The sequence below is a fragment of the Garra rufa genome, chromosome 3 (genome assembly GCF_049309525.1).
Source record: "Garra rufa chromosome 3, GarRuf1.0, whole genome shotgun sequence".
In the NCBI taxonomy this organism is placed as follows: domain Eukaryota; kingdom Metazoa; phylum Chordata; class Actinopteri; order Cypriniformes; family Cyprinidae; genus Garra; species Garra rufa.
In genome coordinates this window covers 8244221-8265412 of record NC_133363.1, presented here as the reverse complement: position 1 = coordinate 8265412, position 21192 = coordinate 8244221, and the positions used below count along the sequence as shown (strand labels likewise).

The following is a 21192-nucleotide window of genomic DNA, read 5'->3' as shown; positions in this document are numbered from 1 at the left end:
TCCTATCCTATCAATGGAAAGCTTATTTATTCAACTTTCAGATTATGTATAAATCTCAATTGACCCTTATAACTGATTTTGTGGCCCAGGGTTACACACAGTGCCTTGCGAAATTATTCATACCCCTTCATTTTTTTCACATTTTGTAATGTTGCTGCCTTATGTTAAACTGCTTTAAATTACCTTTTTCCCACATCAATCTACACTCCCTACTCCATAATGGCAAAGCAAAAAATAGTTTTTTAACATTTGTGCAAATTTATTAGAAATAAAAAACTGAAAAGATCCCGTTGCATAAGTATTCATACCCTTTTCGGGGACACTCGAAATTTAGCTCAGGAGCATTCATATTGCTTCTAGATGTTACTACACTTCGAGTGGAGTTAAACTGTGGCAAATTAATTTGAATGAGTATGATTTAGAAAGGCACACACCTCTCAGAAAAGGTCTAACAGCTGAAAATGCATATCAGAGCAAAAACCAAGTCCTGAGGTCAAGATAACTGCCTGTAGAGATCAGTGACAGACTTGCGTTAAGGCAATGATCTAGGGAAGAGTTCAGAACAAAACCTGCTGCATTGAAGGTTCACAGAAGCATTATCCATAATGGAAGACGATTGGAACAACTAGGACTCTAGAAAATGTCTGCCAGCCCCCATCCAAGCTGACAGAGCTTGAGAGGTGAAAAGGTGAGGCAAAGAATGGCAGATAATTGCCAAATGCAGATGTGCAAAGCTTGTCACATCATCCCCAAAAAGACTTGAGGCTGTAAAGGTGCTTCAACTATGTACTGAGTTAAGGGTATGAATACTTATGCAATGTACTTATTTCAGTGTTTTATTTTTAATAAATTTGTAAAATTTGCAAATCTGGTTTTTGCTTTATCATTATTATGGTGTATGGAGTGTAAATTGATGTGGGGAAAAACTAATTTAAAGCAGTTTAACATAATGCTGCAACAAAACAAAATGTGACAAAAATGAATGGGTATGAATACTTTTGCAAGGCACTGTATGTGTGGTCACATTAGCAAAATTTCACAAGCAAAAAAAGATCCATTGTGTGTTGTCCAACCTAGGCTCTTTAAAATAAATACATGCTTGTGTTGACGTCTCAACAACACCAATTTTACATGCCTTACTGCATGTTTTGCAGATTCAAAGTAAAAATGTCCAGTAAGTGGTGCTAAACAGTATCAGTTTTCAAATCTCGCTGCATGCTAAAATCGTTTGAGGTCATAACATAATATTGTGCAATTTAGTGAAAATTATGCTTTCTCAATGGAAACTCTGACCCTGTAAATTATATTGTGTGAAAAGGAATAAAAGTTGTTAGAGTTTTACTGCCTCTAGTGTTCATTTCAACTGGAAACTGCATAGTTTTGTACATACAGATATGTTATTTAAGTTTTGCAGAAATGTAAGTAAAGCAAGGTTGGAAATTAACAAGGGCTTAAAGGGCAAAAAACCCAACAACAAAAATGCCCTATAAATTCAAGACATTCATGGAACATGATCTTTACCTAATATTCTAATGATTTTTGGCATAAAAGAAAAATCGGATCATTTTTACCCATACAATGTATTGTTGGCTATTGCTACAAATATACCCGTGCTACCAAATTAATGGAACATTTAATGGAAAAATTTCTGACCCTGCAGTATAGGCATGTATTTCCAGTATAGAGTCTGGGTAGCTATTGTCAGCACCACAAATTCATGAAATCCGTGTGGGGGAAAACTCATGCAAAATTACAGATTGGTTGGCTTTTTATTGAAATGACTGGATTTCGCCAAGGAAATTTGCAGTAAATCTTTCTCAATTGACAGCCATTGACACAAGTGATTTTTTTGGAGGGCTCTAAAGCATTAAATAGACTTACTTTCCCAGTATTTACTTAAAATACTTTCTATCTGCTCAAGTAATGCAATGGTTTGTCATGAAACTCTAGATGGCGCCGATAGGTTCTAACTCAGTTTGGTATAATCACATCATTACTCCTATGGACAGCTGATTTGTTTCTGTTTTACAATAGCAGCCAATGAGCTTGCTGCTCAACATTTACATACTTGCCTCATGCTTGCAGTTGCAGTACAGAAACCCTCCACCTTCCCTAGCTCCACCTGTATAGATCTGCTACAGGGTAATGTCATGTATGTTATATTTCATATACAGTGCTGCTTGAAAGTTTGTGAACCCTTTAGAATTTTTTTGCATACATATGACCCTAAACATCATCAGATTTTCATATAAGTCTTATACGTAGACAAAAAGAACCTAATCAAACAAGTGAGAGAAAAATATTTTCTTTGTCTTTTATTTATTGAGAAAAATGATCCAGTATTACATATCTGTGCATTGCAAAAGTATGTGAATCTCTTGGATTAGCAGTTAATTTAATGGTGAAATTAGAGTCCATCTGTGTGGATGTGTTTTCAAATGTCAGTATGTGACCTGTTTTATTCAAAGAACAGGGATCTATCAAAGTCTGATCATGTTTGTGGAAGTGAATCATGCCACGAACAAAGGAGATTACTGAGGACCTCAGAAAAAAGAGTAAATATTGCTCACCAGGACAGAAAAGGTTACAAAACTATCTCTAAAGAGTTTGGACTCCACAAATCCAGTCAGACAGAGTGTACAAAGGGGGAAAATTCAACACCACTGTTACCTTCCCGAGAAGTAGTCGACCAACAAAGATCACTCCAAAGCAGAACGTGTAATAGTCTTATTGGTTTAAATGAGAAGCTATTATGTTTGGAGAAAAGAACACACTGCATTCCAGCTTAAGAAATTTATCCCTTCTGTGAAACGTGGTGGTAGTACTATGGCTTGGGCCTGTTTTGCTGCATCTTGGCCAGGACAGCATGGCATCATTGATGGAACAATGAATTCTGAATTATGCCAGCAAATTCTAAAGGGAAACGTCAGGGCAGCTGTTTAAGAACAGAGTCTCAAGAAAATGTGGGTCATGCAGCAAGTCAATAACACCAAGCACACAAGTCATTCTACCAAAGAATGCTTAAAGAAGAACAAAGTTAATGTTTTGAAATGGCTGAGTCAAAGTCAAGACCTTAATCCAATTAAAATGTTGTGGAAGGACCTAAGCAAGCAGTTCATAGGAGGAAACCCACCAACATCACAGAGTTTAAGTGGTTCTGCACTAAGGAACGGGCTAAAACTCATACATGTTATTATGCAGGACTGATCAGCATTTACAAGAAACTTTGAAAGAATGTTTGATTGGGTTCTCTTTGTCCACTTTCAGGACTTATATGAAAATCTGATGATGTTTGGGTCATATTTATGCAGAAATATAAAAAATTCTAAAGGTTTCACAAACTTTCAAGCAGCACTGTATGTTATATGTGCAGCAGCAGTATATCTTACATACTCACAGCAGAATGTCTGTGAATGTATTGGCAGTAGCAAATCTTGGGAACAGATCTGTTCCGCCAAGACCCAACACATTAACATTGGCATGTATATTGCCATGCTAAACTTGGTAAAGCATTGTCATGACAGAAAGTAGTTAGTGCACGTTACTGTGGTGCCATCAGTCAATGAGTGTTGTGAAGACATCACTTTCCAGATTGATTAGTCAGATTGATTAGTGACATTTACAGTTCAGAAAAAAATCTGCATCCAAAACTGAGTGCCCATGAGCTAAACTGACAAGTATCAAATCATCTGTGCTTTTGTGCCAGCAGAGCAACTGCAATTGACATAAATATGAATGCTAATGGATAGCTTTCAAGTATAATAGATCTCCTTGAGATCAAGTAGCAAATGGCTATTGGCTAAAAAAAGGACAAGTCCTTTGTCCTAACCCAACTTCTTGCTGCAGGAAATACATCAATATAGAAAAGAAGATTACATTCATATAGCCATGGGGTCTTTAAAATATTGTCCTTTGCATGATGTTCTCTTTTGAATGGCTGCACTGTATTGACATTCTCTTGTGACTGCAGGATCTCTTCAGCAAGTCAGATCCATTCTTGGAGATTTACCGGATCAATGATGATGGGACAGAACAGCTTGTACACAGAACTGAAGTAAGTAGTTCCTCCCCATGAGAAAATAATCTTTCTTTTGCTGTTCATTATTCTTAGTTTATACAATGATATTGATTTGTTTCTACAGGTGATTAAAAACAACCTGAACCCAGTGTGGGAACCCTTTAAGGTGTCTCTCATTTCTCTGTGCAGCTGTGATGACGAAAGGAAGTTAAAGGTGAATATTAATGGAATAGGTTACTCCAGAATTGCCATTCTATTATTCATTCTGTTCCAAACGTTGTCCCTTTATGACTTAATTTCTTCTGTGGAAGAAAATTAGATGTTTAGCAGAATGTCTGAGATGTTCTATTTTCCAAGTAGCATTAAAAGATACAGTCAAGCCCGAAATTATTCATACCCCTGGCAAATTCTGACTTAACGTTACTTTTATTCAGCCGGAAATGACACAGGCTTCTCCCAAAAGATAATAAGATGATGTACAAGAGGCATCATTGTGGATTTTTTTTTCTCAGCTTTTATTTACATTTGAACAAAAAGTGGCATGTCCAAAATTATTCATACTCCTCTCAATAATCAATAGAAAAACCTTTACTGGCTATTACAGCAATCAAACGCTTCCTATAATTGCTAACCAGCTTTTTGCATGTCTCCACTGGTATTTTGCCCATTCATCTTTAGCGATGAGCTTCAACTCTTTCAGGTTGAAGGGTCTCCTTGCCATCACCCTAATCTTTAGCTCCCTCCACAGATTCTCAATTGAATTTAAGTCAGGACTCTGGCTGGGCCACTGCAAAACTTTAATGTTTTTGTCTGCTAACCATTTCTTCACCACTTTTGCTGTGTGTTTTGGGTCGTTGTGGTGCTGAAATGTCCACTGGTGCCCAAGGCCAAGTTTCTCTGCAGACTGCCTGATGTTGTTGTTGAAAATTTTGATGTATTGCTCCTTTTTTATGGTGCCGTTTACTGTGATTAGGTTCCCTGGTCCACTGGCTGAAAAACATCCCCAAAACATTAGGTTCCCACCACCATGTTTGACAGTGGGGATGGTGTTCTTAGGGTTGAAGGCTTCTCCTTTTTTACGCCAAATGAAGGCTACATCATTGTGGCTAAACAATAAAATTTTTGTTTAATCTGACCATAAAACAGAAGACCAGAAGTCTTCTTCTTTGTCCTGATGAGCATTTGCAAAGGAGAAGTGGTGTCCTCCTTGGTCTGCGTCCTTGGAACCCAGCGGTGTGTAGTGTCTGTTGGACTGTCTGCCTTGAGATGTTGCCACCAGCAGAGCCAAGATTAATCAGGATCGCCTTGGTGGTGATCCCTGGATTCTTTTTTACCTCTCTCACTAAACTCCTGGCCAGCACAGGTGTCACTTTTGGCATCCGACCACGTCCTCTTTTTCACAGTGCGGAACATCTTGTATTTTTTTTAATAATAACCATAACATTTGGGTATGGTCCTATAGTCCTTTCCTGACTTGTGAACAGCCACAATGCGCAGCCGCAGGTCCTCAGTGAGCTCCTTTGTCTTAGCCATGTCCACAAACCAACAGCAGAGAGCTTCTATTTTTCACCGGTTGAGTTGATTAAAACAGTGGTTCCCAATGAATCAGGAAAATTAGGATGCTTTAGAACAGCTTGGACTGTTTGGCATGGTATAAAACTTTGAATTTTCCCATAGACTGTGACAGTTTGCCATGGGTATGAATAATTTTGGACATTCCACTTTTTGTTCAAATGTAAATAAAAGCTGAACATTTTTTTTTTCACAATGATGCCTCTTGTACATTGTCTTATTATCTTTTGGCAGAAGCCTGTGTCATTTCCAGTCAAAAAAAACCTTGCTGAATAAAAGCAACTAGGTTGTTTGAACATGTGCAGTTACAACTGACAACTGTGCTGCAATTTGTTCCTCACATTAGTAATCTGGACTGCTTTTATGGTGATTTTATAGTGATATTCCCATCATTTTTTTGAGTTTGATTGGTCACTGTCTACATCTGTTGTATGAGAGCATCTTTGATTCGGCTAAATAACTATTTTTGTGGTTTGGTATGAAAAAATAAGACATTCCTTTAAGTGAAATAATCTCAAGAACCATACAAACCATACAAGTTGTTGTAATTGTTGTTTTCTGTGAATTGCAGTGCTTAGTCTGGGACTATGACTCGAGGGGAAAGCATGACTTCATTGGCGAATTCTACACCAATTTCAAAGAAATGCAGAAGATTTCCTTAGGAAACAAGGTCAGTGTGAGACATTCAGCCATACATTGGCGTTTGATATTGGTCTGTTACAAAACGGGACGACCAAGAGTGAGGATCCAAATGCAAGGCTTTATTTTGATGATCGTAGACAGGCAGACAGGGTCGAAAACACCAGCAAACATGAACAGCGAAGATAATCCAATAGCGTAATCCAATAAACAAGCGTGGGTCAAAATCCAGGTGGGCAGTCCAAATGAAACAATGAAATGAAAACAAGAAACTAGAAAACTATGACTAAGACTGGGAAAACAAAAACAGAACTATGGCTAGGGAAAACAACAAGGAGACTGGGAAAACCTGGGAGCAAGGAAAAGCGCTTGGTAAAGTCCGCAAATGCAAATCAATACTTCGCGATGTGTGTGTGTGATGAGCTGGCTTTTATGTCTGATAAACAGGAAGTAACCATAGAGGCAGCAGAGGGAGCAGCAACAGTCAGTGGGGGTAAGGGCTCCCTCTGCTGGCCTGGCGTGACATAGCCCCCCCCCAAGGAGCGGCTTCCAGACGCTCCAAAAAACAACAGGAGGAAACAGTCCAGGGGAGCGGTGGGAGGGCCAGGAGACTGAGGCAGAACAGGTTGGGCAAAGGCCCTCCAGAGCAGGGCAGGAGATTCAGGAGCCCTCCAGGGCAGGGCTGGAGGCAGAGCAGTCCTTTGAGGTGGAGCAAGAGTCTTAGGAGCCCTCCAGGGCGGAGCAGGAGGCTTAGCGACCCTCCGGGGCAGAGCAGGAAGCGTAGAAGCCCTCCAGGGCGGAGCCGAAGGCGGAGCAAGGGGTTTAGGAACCCTCCAGGGCGGAGCAGGAGGCGGAGCGGCCCTCCAGGGCAGAGCAGGAGGCGCAGGAGCCCTCCAGGGCGGAGCAGGAGGCGCAGGAGCCCTCCAGGGCGGAGCAGAAGGCGCAGGAGCCCTCCAGGGCGGAGCAGGAGGCGCAGGAGCCCTCCAGGGCGAATCAGGAGGCGCAGGAGCCCTCCAGGGCGGAACAGGAGGCGCAGGAGCCCTCCAGGGCAGAACAGGAGGCGCAGGAGCCCTCCAGGGCGGAGCAGGAGGCGCAGGAGCCCTCCAGGGCGAATCAGGAGGCGCAGGAGCCCTCCAGGGCGGAACAGGAGGCGCAGGAGCCCTCCAGGGCAGAACAGGAGGCGCAGAAGCCCTCCAGGGCGGAACAGGAGGCCGCATTATGGACTGGGACCTGGGGAGAACAGAGATAGAGGAGGCAGACAGAGCAAGGAAAGAAGTAGAGAGTTCATGGGAGAACGTGGCCTCCATAGCCGTGACCAGGCAGACGAGAACTTCAGGAACGACTTTCGTGGCAGTTCCTGGGCAGACAGAGACTTCTGGAACGGCCCCAGACGCCAAGACAGAGATGACAGGGAACCTAGGCGGTGCAGGCAGAGCAGGGAGTCTTGGCGGAGCAGGCAGGGCAGGGAATTTTGGCGGAGCAGACAGAGCAAGGGACCTTGGCGGAGCAGACAGAGCAAGGAGTCTTGGCGGAACAGGCAGAGCAAGGAACCTTGGCGGAGCAGGTAGAGCAAGGAGTCCTGGCGGAGCAGATATAGCAGGGAACCCTGGCGGTGCTGGCAGAGCAGGGAGCACTGGCGGTGCTGGCAGAGCAGGGAGCACAGGCGATGCGGGCAGAGCGTGAAGCCTTGGCTGAGCGGGCAGAGCGTGAAGCCTTGGCGGAGCGGGCAGAGCGTGAAGCCTTGGCGGAGCGGGCAGAGCGTGAAGCCTTGGCGGAGCGGGCAGAGCGTGAAGCCTTGGCGGAGCGGGCAGAGCGTGAAGCCTTGGCGGAGCGGGCAGAGCGTGAAGCCTTGGCGGAGCGGGCAGAGCGTGAAGCCTTGGCGGAGCGGGCAGGGCGTGAAGCCTTGGCGGAGCGGGCAGAGCGTGAAGTTCCGCTATGTACGCCACCTCCGAAAGAGGTATAGGCGCAGCGGACATGCCTGTAGATGAGGTCTCCAGAACAAACTTGTGGGCAGACTCATGGGCCGAAGAGGCAACTGGGGCGCAGTGTGCAGCCCACACACTCAAAATGGCGATAGCCATAACAGGTAACACGGTTGGCAGAGGAATGCCCTCCGGGTCATTGGGCGTGGGGCTTGGGAGCGTTGGCTCTGTGTGACTTGGGAGCGTTGGTTCTGCATGGCTTGGCAGCGTTGGCTCTGCATGGCTTGGGAGCGTTGGCTCTGCATGGCTTGGGAGTGAAGGCTCTGGATGCTCAGGGGAGATGTGACTTGGCAGTGAAGAAGTAGCTATGACCTGACTCGTCATGACAAGAGCAGCAGTGACTTGATTTGGCGTGAGAGGGACAGCTGTGGCTTGGCTTGGCTCGGAGGGAACAGCTGCTTGACTTGGCCTGACAGGAACAGCAGCTGTATCTTGACTTGTCCTGGCAGGGACAGTGACTGTGACGTGACTTGACTCGGCAGGGACAGCAGCTGTAACTTGACTTGACTTGGTAGGAACGGCAGCTGGTGCAGGTTCGAGAGAAGCAGATATGACGTTCACAGGCGATGGCTTGGTTGACGTGGCGTGAGCAGACGCTGGCTTGGTTGACGTGGCGCTAGCAGACGCTGGCTTGGCTGATGTGGCGCTAGCAGACGCTGGCTTGGCTGATGTGGGGTGAGCAGACGTTGGCTCGGCTGACAGTAAGGGACCAGCCGAACGAGCTGACAGCAGTGGTGGGTCCTCCAAGCTAGACATTAGTCTCTGATACGTCCTGGAAGGGTGAGAGTCTGACGCTGTAGCCACCCTGTTAATAACAGCCTCAGGTATGGCGGCCATTTTGTGTGCCAGCACGGGCGTGGCGGTCATCTTGGGTGCAGGCTCTGGCGTGGCGGCCCTCTTTGCAGCAGGCTCTGGCGTGGCGGCCATCTTTGCAACAGGCTCTGGCGTGGCGGCCATCTTTGCAGCAGGCTCAGGCGTGGCGGCCATCTTAGCAGCAGGCTCTGGCGTGGCGACCATCTTAGCAGCAGGCTCTGGCGTGGCGGCCATCTTTGCAGCAGGCTCTGGCGTGGTGGCCATTCTGACCGGGAACTCAGGAACGGAAGCCATCTTATGAACGTGCTTTGGAACGGCGGCCATCTTGTGAGCAGGGTCTGGAAGAGCGGCCATTTTGCGAACAGGATCAGGAAGGGCGGCCATCTTGGGTGCAGTCTCAGGAAAGGCGGCCATCTTATGAGCTGACTCGGGAAGGACAGCCATCTTGGAAGCAGGCTTTGGGACGGCGGCCATCTTGTGAACTGGCTTGGGGGTGGCAGCCATCTTGTGAACAGGCTTGGGGATGGCGGCCATCTTGTGATCGGGCCTTGGGGTGGCAGCCATCTTGTGAGAGAAGTCAGACGTGGTAGATTTCTTGTGAGCTGGGTCCAATCGGGTGACCATCTTGAATGCGGACTCAGGAAGGATGGTCATTCCGAAAGCTGATTCGGGAAAGGCGGCCATTTTGTGAACAGGTTTAGGGAAGGTAGCCATCTTGTGAAGGGGCTCCTGAAAGGCAGACATCTTATGAACAGGCTTTGAACTAGCAGACATCTTGTGCTTTGGCTCTGGGCTAGTAGACATCTTGTGCTGTGGCTCGAAGCTAGCAGACGTCCTGTGCTGTGGCTCGAAGCTAGCAGACATCTTGTGCTGTGGCTCGAAGCTAGCAGACATCTTGTGCTGTGGCTCGGGGCTAGCAGACATCTTGTGCTGTGGCTCAGGACTAGCAAACATCTTGTGCTGTGGTTCTGGGCTAGCAGACATCTTGTGCTGAGGCTCGGGGCTAGCAGACATCTTGTGCTGAGGCTCTAGGCTGGCAGACATTTTGTGCTGTGACCTTTTGAGTATACCCACAGTGAATGGAGAGCCACAAAACGATAACACAAAGTCAATGAATTGTGCGAGGGTCCAACTCGGGTCCTCATCGGGTAAACTCAGGCTGATATCAGTGTCCAACCCGCTCCAAAAACATTCCTTTAACATCGATTCGTTACAAGGTGCCAGGTGACTGTACGTAAGAAATTCCTCAACATAACATTCGATGGGACGGCCATCTTGAAAAATGGAACAGAGTGAACTTACGGGGTCTGTTGAGCTCATTCTTGGAGGGTACTTCTGCTGGTGGGTAAAGCCGCTGGATCCGGGTGTGGCGAAGTATTCTGTCACAAACGGGACGACCAAGAGTGAGGATCCAAATGCAAGGCTTTATTTTGATGATCGTAGACAGGCAGACAGGGTCGAAAACACCAGCAAACATGAACAGCGAAGATAATCCAATAGCGTAATCCAATAAACAAGCGTGGGTCAAAATCCAGGTGGGCAGTCCAAATGAAACAATGAAATGAAAACAAGAAACTAGAAAACTATGACTAAGACTGGGAAAACAAAAACAGAACTATGGCTAGGGAAAACAACAAGGAGACTGGGAAAACCTGGGAGCAAGGAAAAGCGCTTGGTAAAGTCCGCAAATGCAAATCAATACTTCGCGATGTGTGTGTGTGATGAGCTGGCTTTTATGTCTGATAAACAGGAAGTAACCATAGAGGCAGCAGAGGGAGCAGCAACAGTCAGTGGGGGTAAGGGCTCCCTCTGCTGGCCTGGCGTGACATGGTCATAGCTGTTTCCTGCTGAGAACAAGAATGGATTAAAGAAATGTCACAACCCTTCTGCATGTGTGGTGAAAGTGATTTTGCTGCATTGCCACCTTCAATTTTCAGCTCACCTCTTTGATCTCTTCTTGTGCCCCTGAAGGTCACATGGGAGTGCATCAATCCAAAATACAAAGTGAAGAAGAAGAACTACAAGAACTCTGGGCTGGTTATTCTCAGCGATCTTAAGGTACGAGCCCGACAGTCTATGTTTGTGTCTATAGAGATAGAGCTGTAGATATGCCATTCTTATTTTAGGGATGCTAGAACTTGACAATACTGGCCAACCAGCTGTAAATGAAAAAACAGCCGTGTTCTTATTGTTGTGGGTGGGTATGGCAATCAAGCTTAGCTTAAAGACATTAGTGGGGTGGGAAGAGGCTAATGCAGTTGTCTTGTTTGTGCGTTTTCACGTAGGACAGTTTTTTATTTATTTATAGAGCTGGATAAGTCTGTTGTTGCTGTTTTTCCCCCCACATCAATTTAGTATCAATTAAGATTGAAACTTGTTTTTGTTTTTCAGTATTGCTATTAATTGATTAGTACATACAGTGCCCTCCATTAATATTGGCACCCTTAGTGAATGTGATCAAAGCTGGCTGTCAAAGTAAATCTGGATCATTTATCCTTTTGATCTTTAATTTAAAAATCACAACATTCTAACCTATCACTGAAGTAAAAGTGGGGGGAAAATCTCATGAAATATGTTTTTCTCTAGTTCAAGTTGGCCACAATTATTAGCACCTGATTATTGCAACGTACTTTTCCCAAGATAACAGCTCAGAGTTTTTTCCTGTAATGCCTGGTGATTTTGGAGAACACCTGACAAGAAATCAGAGACCACCCCTTCATTCAGAATCTCTCCAGATCCTTCAGATTCCTAGCTCCATATTTTGTGCTTCTTCTCTTCATTTCACCCCACTCATTTTCTGTAGGGTTTAGGTTAGGGAACTGGGGCGGTCATGGCAGAAGCTTCATTTGGTGCTCAGTGACACATTTTTGTGTTGATTTTGATGTTTGTTTTGGATCATTGTCCTGATGGAAGATTCAACCACACCCCACTTTGAGATTTAAAAGAGGCAGTCAGGTTTAGATTTTTTTTATCTGTTGGTATTTGATAGAATTCATGATGCTATGTATCTGAACAGGATGTCCAGGACCTCTGGCAGAAAGATCCAGCAGTATATTTAACCATAAACATGGGGTACTTTTTATCCCTGTTTGCACTAAACCCATCTGGACCATAGAAGCCGGTCCAGTTTAAAGTTCCAGTTGTGCCTGATAACTAAATATGCTGGGGTTTGTTTTTGGATTAGTGAGAAGGATGTTTCTTGAAACCCTCCTGAACAACATGTGGTGATGTAGGGGTGTTTGATAATGTTTTTTTTTTTTAGAATTTCTGACCCCAAGACTCAACTAATCTCTGCAGTTCTCCAGCTGTGATAATTGGAGAGTCCTTGGCCACTCAAACTCTCCTCCTCACAGTGCATTAGGACAATAATAGACACACATCCTCTTTCAGACAGATTTGTAACATCATTAGTTGATTGGAACTTCCTAATTATTGCTCTGATGGTGAAAATAGAGATTTTTTAATGCTTTAGCTTTTTTCATGAAGCCATTTTCTGTTTTGTGAAGCTCAACAATCTTGTTATCAGAACTATATTCTTTCATTTTACTCCTTGTGATGGATGATTAAGGGAATTTGGCCTGTGTCTTCCTCATATTTATAATCCTGTGGAACAGGAAGTCATGGCTGGACAATTTCATGCTCCTAGTCATCCTTGTGTGCTAAAAAATAGGAATAGGAATTTACTTAAGATATATTTTACTCATAATAAAATAGTTGTGGCCAACGTGCATTGGTACATTTATATCATAATGTAAGTTTCTTCCCACTTTCAATTGTTTTACTTTAATGAAACATTAGAATTTTGTGGATTTTTTGAATGAAAGACCAAAAAGATAAACAATGCAGATTTATTTTCACAGCCACTTTTGCTCATTATTAACAAGGGTGCCAATACTAGTTGAGGGCACTGTACATTAATAATTTTAGAACTGATTTAATGAAGCATGTTGAAGCATTACGTTTTGAAAAAAACTAAACAACAGGCACATGTGTAACTATTAGGTTTGGCAGGTTCTCTAGATGACCACTCATTACTCATCAGCAGATTTTTTATTTCCCAAAATACGTAAAAACGCCTGAGAAAAACAAACGCTGAACTCAATGTAAATGTGCAATAATTCAAAAAGATAGTTGAGATACATGACAACATTAGATAAACAACTGTGTTATCGCTGCTGCCCTGTAGTATCTATATATTCCTCACTTTTAAATTCAACTATATATTTTATAATCTGAGCTTTAGTGGTGGTTAAATTCCACAATACGAAGAGTACAAAGAGTGCAAATGATGTTAGTTTTGCATGAAAAGCATTAAAAAACAACATTTAAAAAAATGACAGATATAACAAAAATAAATACTGATATTTAATTAATCACACACATTCATTTAATTACTTTGACAGCAAAACTCCTCCAGGTACACTACCAGTCACATTTTTTTATTTTCTAAAGAAGTCTCTTCTGCTCACCAAGCCTGCATTTATTTGATCCAAAATACAGCAAAAACAGTAAAATTGTGAAATATTTTTACTAGATAAAATTACTGTTTTCAGTTTGAATATATTTTAAAATTTTTTTATTTCTGTGATTTCATAGCTGAATTTTTAGCATCATTACTCCAGTCAGATGATCCTTAAGAAATTATTCTAATATTCTGATTTGCTGCTCAAAAAAACATTTATTATTATTATTATTATTATTATGTTGAAACAGCTGAGTAGAATTTTTCAGGTTTCTTTGATTATTAGAAAGTTCGAAGAACAGCATTTACCTAAAACAGTAATGTTTGTAACATTACAAATGTCTTTTGATCAATTTAAAGCATCTTTAAATAAAAGTATTAATTTCTTTCCCAAAAAAATATACTGACTCCAACAAGCTTTTGAATGATATAGTGTATAATTTTACAAAATATTTTTATTTCAGATAAATGCTTATCTTTGGATCTTTCTATTCATCAAAGAATCCTGAAAAAATGTTCTAAACTCTTTTAAATATTGATATAATAATAATTGTAAATGTTTCTTGAACAGCAAATCAGCATATTAGAATGATTTCTGAAGAATCATTCAATACTGAAGACTAAAGTAATGATGCTGAAAATTTAGCTTTGATCACAGGAATAAATTACATTTTACAATATATTTTAATATATTTTAGTTTTTGCTGTTCTTTGGATCAAATAAAAGCAGGCTTGGTGAGCATTAGAGACTTCTTTAAAAAAACTAAAAATCTTACTGTTCAAAAACTTTTGACTATCAATGTATGTAGTTTAGAAGGCAAGATTTTCCAAGCCTACCAGCTTCACCAGCACCAAACCACCATAAACTAATATTAAACAGAATGAAATAGAACAGAATATATACTGGTCTATCCATTAAAAAGTAATGTGTCTGTAATGGTGCAGATGGTACATGGCACAGAAATATATAGGTATAATAGCTTGAAAAACAAAACCATGGTATTATCATGTTTTTTGGACACCATGGCCCGGTTTCACAGACAGGGCTTAGACTAAGCCAGGATTAGGCCATAGTTCAATTAGGACGTTTAAGTCATTTTTATAAACATGCTTGAAAAAAAAAACGTTACAGATGTGCATCTTGAGACAAAACAAAGGCACTGATATATTTTAAGATCAATCAGTGCAATTTTGTTTCAGTTGAAACAGCTCAGACTTACATTTTAGTCTAGGACTAGGCTTAAGCCTTGTCTGTGAAACCGGGGGTATATGTTTTCTAAGCTTTTATTTTCGCAATTTTTTTTCCCTGTATTTCATATAGATTACATGTGTGTGTTTGATATGTAATGTTTATGTGAGAGGCTGAACGTTTGTGGGTAGTCTTTCAAATAGTGATTTTCAGTGAGCCAGGCAAATAAATGTGGCAGGGTTTCTGAGACTCACCCTCCATTCTTCATTTTGCAGCTTCACAGAGTCTATTCCTTCCTGGACTACATCATGGGAGGCTGCCAAATACACTTCACAGTAAGTGGGAACAGCAGTGCGCTCCACATTTAGCACCGCGGTGCGATCCAGACCCTTCACAGATTCACTGCCCATGTTCTCCAGCAAGCATGTAGATATTGATGCCAGACATGCTGGACTTGATAACTGCCTCCTCACCGCAAATGCAGCTCATTTATAGTAGATTATACATGATTTTGTAAGGCAGACTGGAAAGCGTAATGTTCTTAAGTATTTTTTTTTATGTTTGCTAGTAAAAATAACTAGGATTCTTAGAACAAGATTAGAATATGCTATTTTGTCCCCATTCACAGTTGTTATTTTTTGTTACGTTTTTTAACCAGCTGCTCTTGAGTTTAATGTTGAGTCAGAAAGTGATTGTTTCACGGCTGGAGGCAACAGAACAAATGAATATCTCCTCTAACTGTTTTGAGTCCCCCACCCTTATGCTTCCCTTAGGAGCAGCAAAATGGGCTGAGATTATTAATGAATTCTATTGAATATTCATTATATAAATATCAGAATTCTCTCGCTGCCTGTTAAATTAAAGATAATCAGATGTCAAGTAGTAAAAGCCTCAGAGTGAATCTTTGGAGTGAACGCTTTAGTGCAGGATTCACTTTCTGTTACACAGCAAAAAGGCCAGAGTTAAATTAACTCTCCAGGGAGTTTATATGATTCCACTCTCAAAAGTGTCAAGTGTTAAAATCAGAGTGTTAAATTAACACTGAAGCAGAGTTAAAGTTAATGAGATAATTAGTGATTAATTAAGTGATGATCATTACTGAAGACACCTGATGTTAATAAGCAGAATCACCAAAGGAGAAAATCACATTTTTTAAGAAACCATTACAGTGGTCAGTGTTTGCATTAGTTGGGCTCTTAAAACTTAAAGTTTGTAAAATCAGATCTTGTTTGGCTGCTGTAACAGTGTCATAACTGTCAGACAAAAGGCAAACATGTTTTCAAATAATCTTTGTGAAGTAATAGACCATGGGTTTTATCACTGGTTACAGAAACTCTATGAATGAGGACCACAGCTTTAATCAGACAGATATGTAAATAAAAAGTATTTTGATCAAAGTCTACACCAAACGAGAAAATATTCTAGTTAAGACACACAGACATGAAGAATCAGCGTGAGAATCACAACAACGGTGACCATCAAAAAGCATGTTGTAACCAATCAGAACTCATCCATGACCAGAGGTGTAAAATCCAGGTGCCATGAGTAAAAGTCCTCCCCAGTATTTTGTTCCAATCACTGGATTTGCTAATTAGCACAGTTTTTCAACCAGGAGGTCCGAGATTGGACCAAGTCATTCCTTTTGAGTCTCAAGCAAGTCTCAAGTAAAATCCCAAGCCCCGAAAGAGTTAAAGTTAATGAGATAATTGAATGATTATTGTGTTAGTGATGAACACCTGCTGTTATTACAGAGGATCAGATGTTGATGTTTTATTGGTTAAAATGATGCCACCATTGTGGAGATCAGTATTTGTTTTAGTTGAGCTCTTGATCCTTGACTCCTTGGTTATATCTATTTGTGTAACAATGCATGTGTTGATGTAAAGCAGTGAGATTAGAGCTGTACAGTGAGCAGCTAATAGCTGGTTAATACAGTGAGATGTTTGTCATGGGCTTAGCTATACACACCCAAAAAGTTTTTTCTTCTCATCAGTTTAAGTTTTGCACTGTCAAATCTGCAGAACTACAGTACGCAAGCATAGTGTTCTTCTAACAATTACAGTGAATTAATTTAAAACCTGTATAATGCATTCAAACATCTGTAATGTTTAAACACACACAGACATCAAGAACCAGCATATGAATCTCAACAATGGTAACAATCAACAAAATGCTTCATGCTGCAATGCATGCTGGGTAACAGCATAGTAAAAACTCCCATCATGCACTGCAGCATGAAGAATTATTGTCACCACTGTTGAGGAGCCTATGATAAGTGTTCATGTCTTAAAGCCTGAGCTGATGCAGTTTTTTTTCCAATATTGAAGCATTACAGTGATATTTGTTTAATAGTTTTTTTTTTATTGCAGTTCGACAATCACTACATGTCATTCAAAAAAAAAAAAAAATCAAAGAGAGAGACGAATTGATGATGCTTATCCAAATGAATTCTATGGAGAGGGAGAGCAAATCTGCTGCTGCAAGCTTTTGATCCAGCAACACATAAATGCTTGCTGTAAAACAGTATTGAAATTACTTTAAGTTACTCCAAGAGTCAAGAGACCAACTAAAACCACCCTTGACCACAATGATGGTGGCATTATGTGTTTTTTTTTTTCTCTTCTTTTCTTGACCAATAAAGCATCAACATCTAAACCTCTTATAATTCTCAATAAGAGATTCTGCAGACATGAAATAAAGTTTAATCAGATTTTGAGAGATTAAATTTTTTGTTCAATTGATTCAAGTCAGTTGTAGTTCATGTGTTTCTATTTTCTTCAGTGATGCTGCTTGTTAACAGCAGGTGTTCATCACTAACACAATTATCATTCAATTATCTCATTAACTTTAACTCTTTCGGGGCTTGGGATTTTACTGGAGACTTGCTTGAGACTCAAAAGGAATGACTTGGTCCAATCTCGGACCTCCTGGCTGAAAAACTGTGCTAATTAGCAAATCCAGTGATTGGAACAAAATACTGGGGAGGACTTTTACTCATGGCACCTGGATTTTACACCTCTGTCCATGACTCCCATCATGCATTGCGACATGAATAAATGATGAGAGTTCAGAGTTGATCTGTTTATCTGAAAACGTCGTTTGTCACCGTTCCTGAGATTCATACACTGGTACTTGATCTCTGTGTGTGCCTACACAACGAATCTTGACTTATTAGAAATTCTTCCAAATAAAGAAAGATGGAGAGAATTATTTGTTGTGAACTCATGAGACTTAATGTATTCAACTTAATGTATTTGACTGAACTCTCTTAGAAGTTTATCTCTGAGTTACAATTCCTTTAAAAGAAAATATCTCTGAGAGCTGACTCTAAATTAAGTTCAATGACTCAGATCAAGCAATGATCACATTAAAACGTAACCATCACCCCCCTGATGACTTGTGGTCTTGGCTTGTCTGGCTGTTTACCCTCAAATAAAGCAGCCCAGCAAGATCTAATGTTAAGGATATAAGGGTCAAGAGCCACACTACTGCAAACACTGACCACTGTAATGGTTTCTTAAAAATTGTGATTTTCTCCTTTGGTGATTCTGCTTGTTAACATCAGGTGTCTTCAATAATGATCAATCCTCACTTCCTTAATCACTAATTATCTCATTAACTTTAACTCTGCTTCAGTGTAAGGCTACGTTTACATTAATCCGGATACATTTGAAAACGGAGTTTTCATTTTAAAACGCTCTCCGTCCACACTAGCGTTTCCAAGCGTTTTCCAAAAGTTTCTCATCCACACTGAAACGTAGGAAAACATCAAATTCGCCTTACTGCGCATGCGTAAAGCCTCCAAAATTATACAGACGTAATAAGTTTTCACGCAATTCTTCTGGCGGGATAATTTACGGAAATATCTCATTATCCACTGACGCGTCTATATCACGCTCATTCATATTTGATCTGAAAAGCAGTTGTCGTCATGTTTTGCAGGACAGCAACTGTGAGTAAATTTTCCGTCATCATTTTAGGACTGTAATTTGAAGAGTGTACAAGGTAAATCTCTTTAGCAGCAGTGTGTGAATAGCACAGGCACAATTACTGGTGATAATTGTTTTTAAATTTAAATATCTATTGGTACAATATGCGTCACATGACTATAAATATGCGTCATCGTTTTCAAAAGCCTCCGTTTTCACAGTCCACACTACAACGTGAAAACGGCGTTTTCTAATTTATCCACTTTGGCCGGAGTTTTTAGAAATAATCGTTTTCTGTGATAAAAACGGGGTTTTCGTGTAAATGAGAGGCCAAACCGCAGGGAAATATCTGCGTTTTCCCTTCGTGTAAACGGGGCCTTAATTTAACACTCTGATTTTAACACTTGACACTTTTGAGAGTGGACTCATATAAACTCCCTGGAGAGTTAATTTAACTCTGGCCTTTTTGCTGTGTAAAAGAGAAGTTTTTTACAGATAATTTACTCACCCCCTTGTCATCCAAGATGTTCTTGTCTTTGTTTCTTGAGCCATAAAGAAATTAATTTTTTTGAGGAAAACATTTCAGGATTTCTCTCCATATAGTGGACTTCAGTGGTGCCCCTGAGATTAAACTTCCAAAATGCAGTTTAAATGCGGCTTCAAAGAGCTCTAAACGGTCCCAGCTGAGGAAGAAGGGTCTTATCTAGTGAAACCATTGGTTATTTTCTAAAAATTGACACTTTATATACTTTTCAACCTCAAATGCTCGTCTTGTCTAGTTCTGTGTGAACTCTGTGTATTCCGGTTTAAGACAGTTAGGGTATGTCAAAAAACTCCCATCTTACTTTCTCCTCCAACTTCAAAATCATTCTAAATCGCTGCAGAAGCACAGACCCAGTGTTTACAAAGTGAACATGGAAAGAAAATCAAACGCTCTTTACAAACAAAGGTAAAACGGTGATGTTGGATGATTTTGAAGTTGAAGAAGATGGGAGTTTTTCGACATACCCGACACGTTGACATACCGTCAAGACAAGCATTTAAGGTTAAAAAGTATATAAACTGTCCTTTTTATCTTAAATAACCAATTGTTTAGCTAGATAAGACCCTTATTCCTCATTGTTTAGAGCCCTTTGAAGCTACATTTAAACCGTATTTTAAGTTCAAACTCGGGAGCACCATAGAAGTCCACTATAAGGAAAGGAATCATGAAATGTTTTCCTCAAAAACTTAATTTCTGAGTGACTGAAGAAAAGCATGAACTTCTTGGATGACAAGGGGGTGAGTAAATTATGTGCACATTTTTGTTCTGAAAATGCAGTGCTTTAATATAATATATCAAGTGTTTATGAGCTGTATTTCTGTATTCAAGAGCATATGGTAGCTGTTTGTGTTATTTTGGATTATAACATCTGCTTGATGAAAGACTATACAACCGGCTCACCTCTAAACAAATAGAATGTACATACTGTCCGTTTAATGCAGTTTAATTATTTATAAAGACGGCTATTTGATTTCAGAACTGTTCTAGTCGGGTTTTGTGTAACTTCCCAGGAAAGACAGCTCTTGAGTGCTTGGCTTTTTGTAGACTGACATTTTCTTTCAGTTGTCTACAATGGAGACAACTATTGTTCCGGGCGTAAAACTAAAGTGATTAAACTTACTTGACGATCGATCAGATTATGTAAGCCATTACATTTTTGTCCTGCGTTTTGCAGCTTTATCAAGAGTGTGTCATGCTATTATCTCTCTAGGTTGCCATTGACTTCACGGCGTCCAATGGGGACCCTCGCAATAGCTGTTCCCTGCACTACATCAACCCATATCAGCCGAACGAGTATCTGAAAGCTCTGATAGCCGTGGGGGAGATCTGCCAGGATTATGACAGGTTAGTGCTGGTGTCTCTGCTGATGGAGGTGGACACTATCACGTAGGCTTGAAATTTTTCTTGGATGTGCGTGTAGAATGTCACTGAAGGTTAGTGACCTTGCTGGAATTGATAAATGTTAAGTGACAGAGTTTAAAGTCTTTGAAATCTTGTAAACTTTGCTTTTTGGGAGATATTTTAACCAATATCTAAATAGATATTAAGGAATTGTTATGCAAATGCAGCCTTCCAAAAAAGCATGTCAAAATGTAATGTATTAATCAGATGCTATAAAAGGATAGTTCACCCAAAAATCTCACATTCAGGTCACCCAAGATGTAGGTGATTTTTCTTCAGTAGAACAGTAAGTAAGTTTTTTTTAGCTAAAACCGTGGTCCTCTATGATTTCCGAAATGCAAGTTGGCAGCTGACATTTTTTAAGAATTAAAAAAAGAAAATCAAGGGACACAAAAAAATTAATACCCCTGGATCCTGACGATGTATTGAGATCTTATGAAGTGAAACGATTGGTCTGTGCAAGAAATTGAACAATATTTACAACATTATTAACCTCAGACAGCAAGAAATCAGGGCCTGTATTCATAAAAAATCAAAGTGCAAAGAGTTCCTAGTGACAAAATTCTAAGAAAAGTTTTAGAAATGTGGGAGTTTCCTCTTAAAATGAAAGAAAAGATCCTAGTAAAGAAAAAAGTAATTCAGA

General features: G+C 40.8%; 1 protein-coding gene across 1 annotated transcript in view; it reads left to right on the top strand.

The window, feature by feature from the left end:
- The window catches only part of cpne7 (copine VII), a 94785-nt gene that overhangs the window by 36929 nt on the left and 36664 nt on the right, over window positions 1-21192 (top strand). Inside the window, exons 5-10 of the mRNA XM_073835681.1 lie at window positions 3971-4054; window positions 4143-4232; window positions 6162-6260; window positions 10996-11082; window positions 14951-15010; window positions 20359-20534. Of these exons, the coding sequence (XP_073691782.1) occupies window positions 3971-4054; window positions 4143-4232; window positions 6162-6260; window positions 10996-11082; window positions 14951-15010; window positions 20359-20534 (596 nt within the window). The remainder of the gene's footprint in view (window positions 1-3970; window positions 4055-4142; window positions 4233-6161; window positions 6261-10995; window positions 11083-14950; window positions 15011-20358; window positions 20535-21192) is intronic.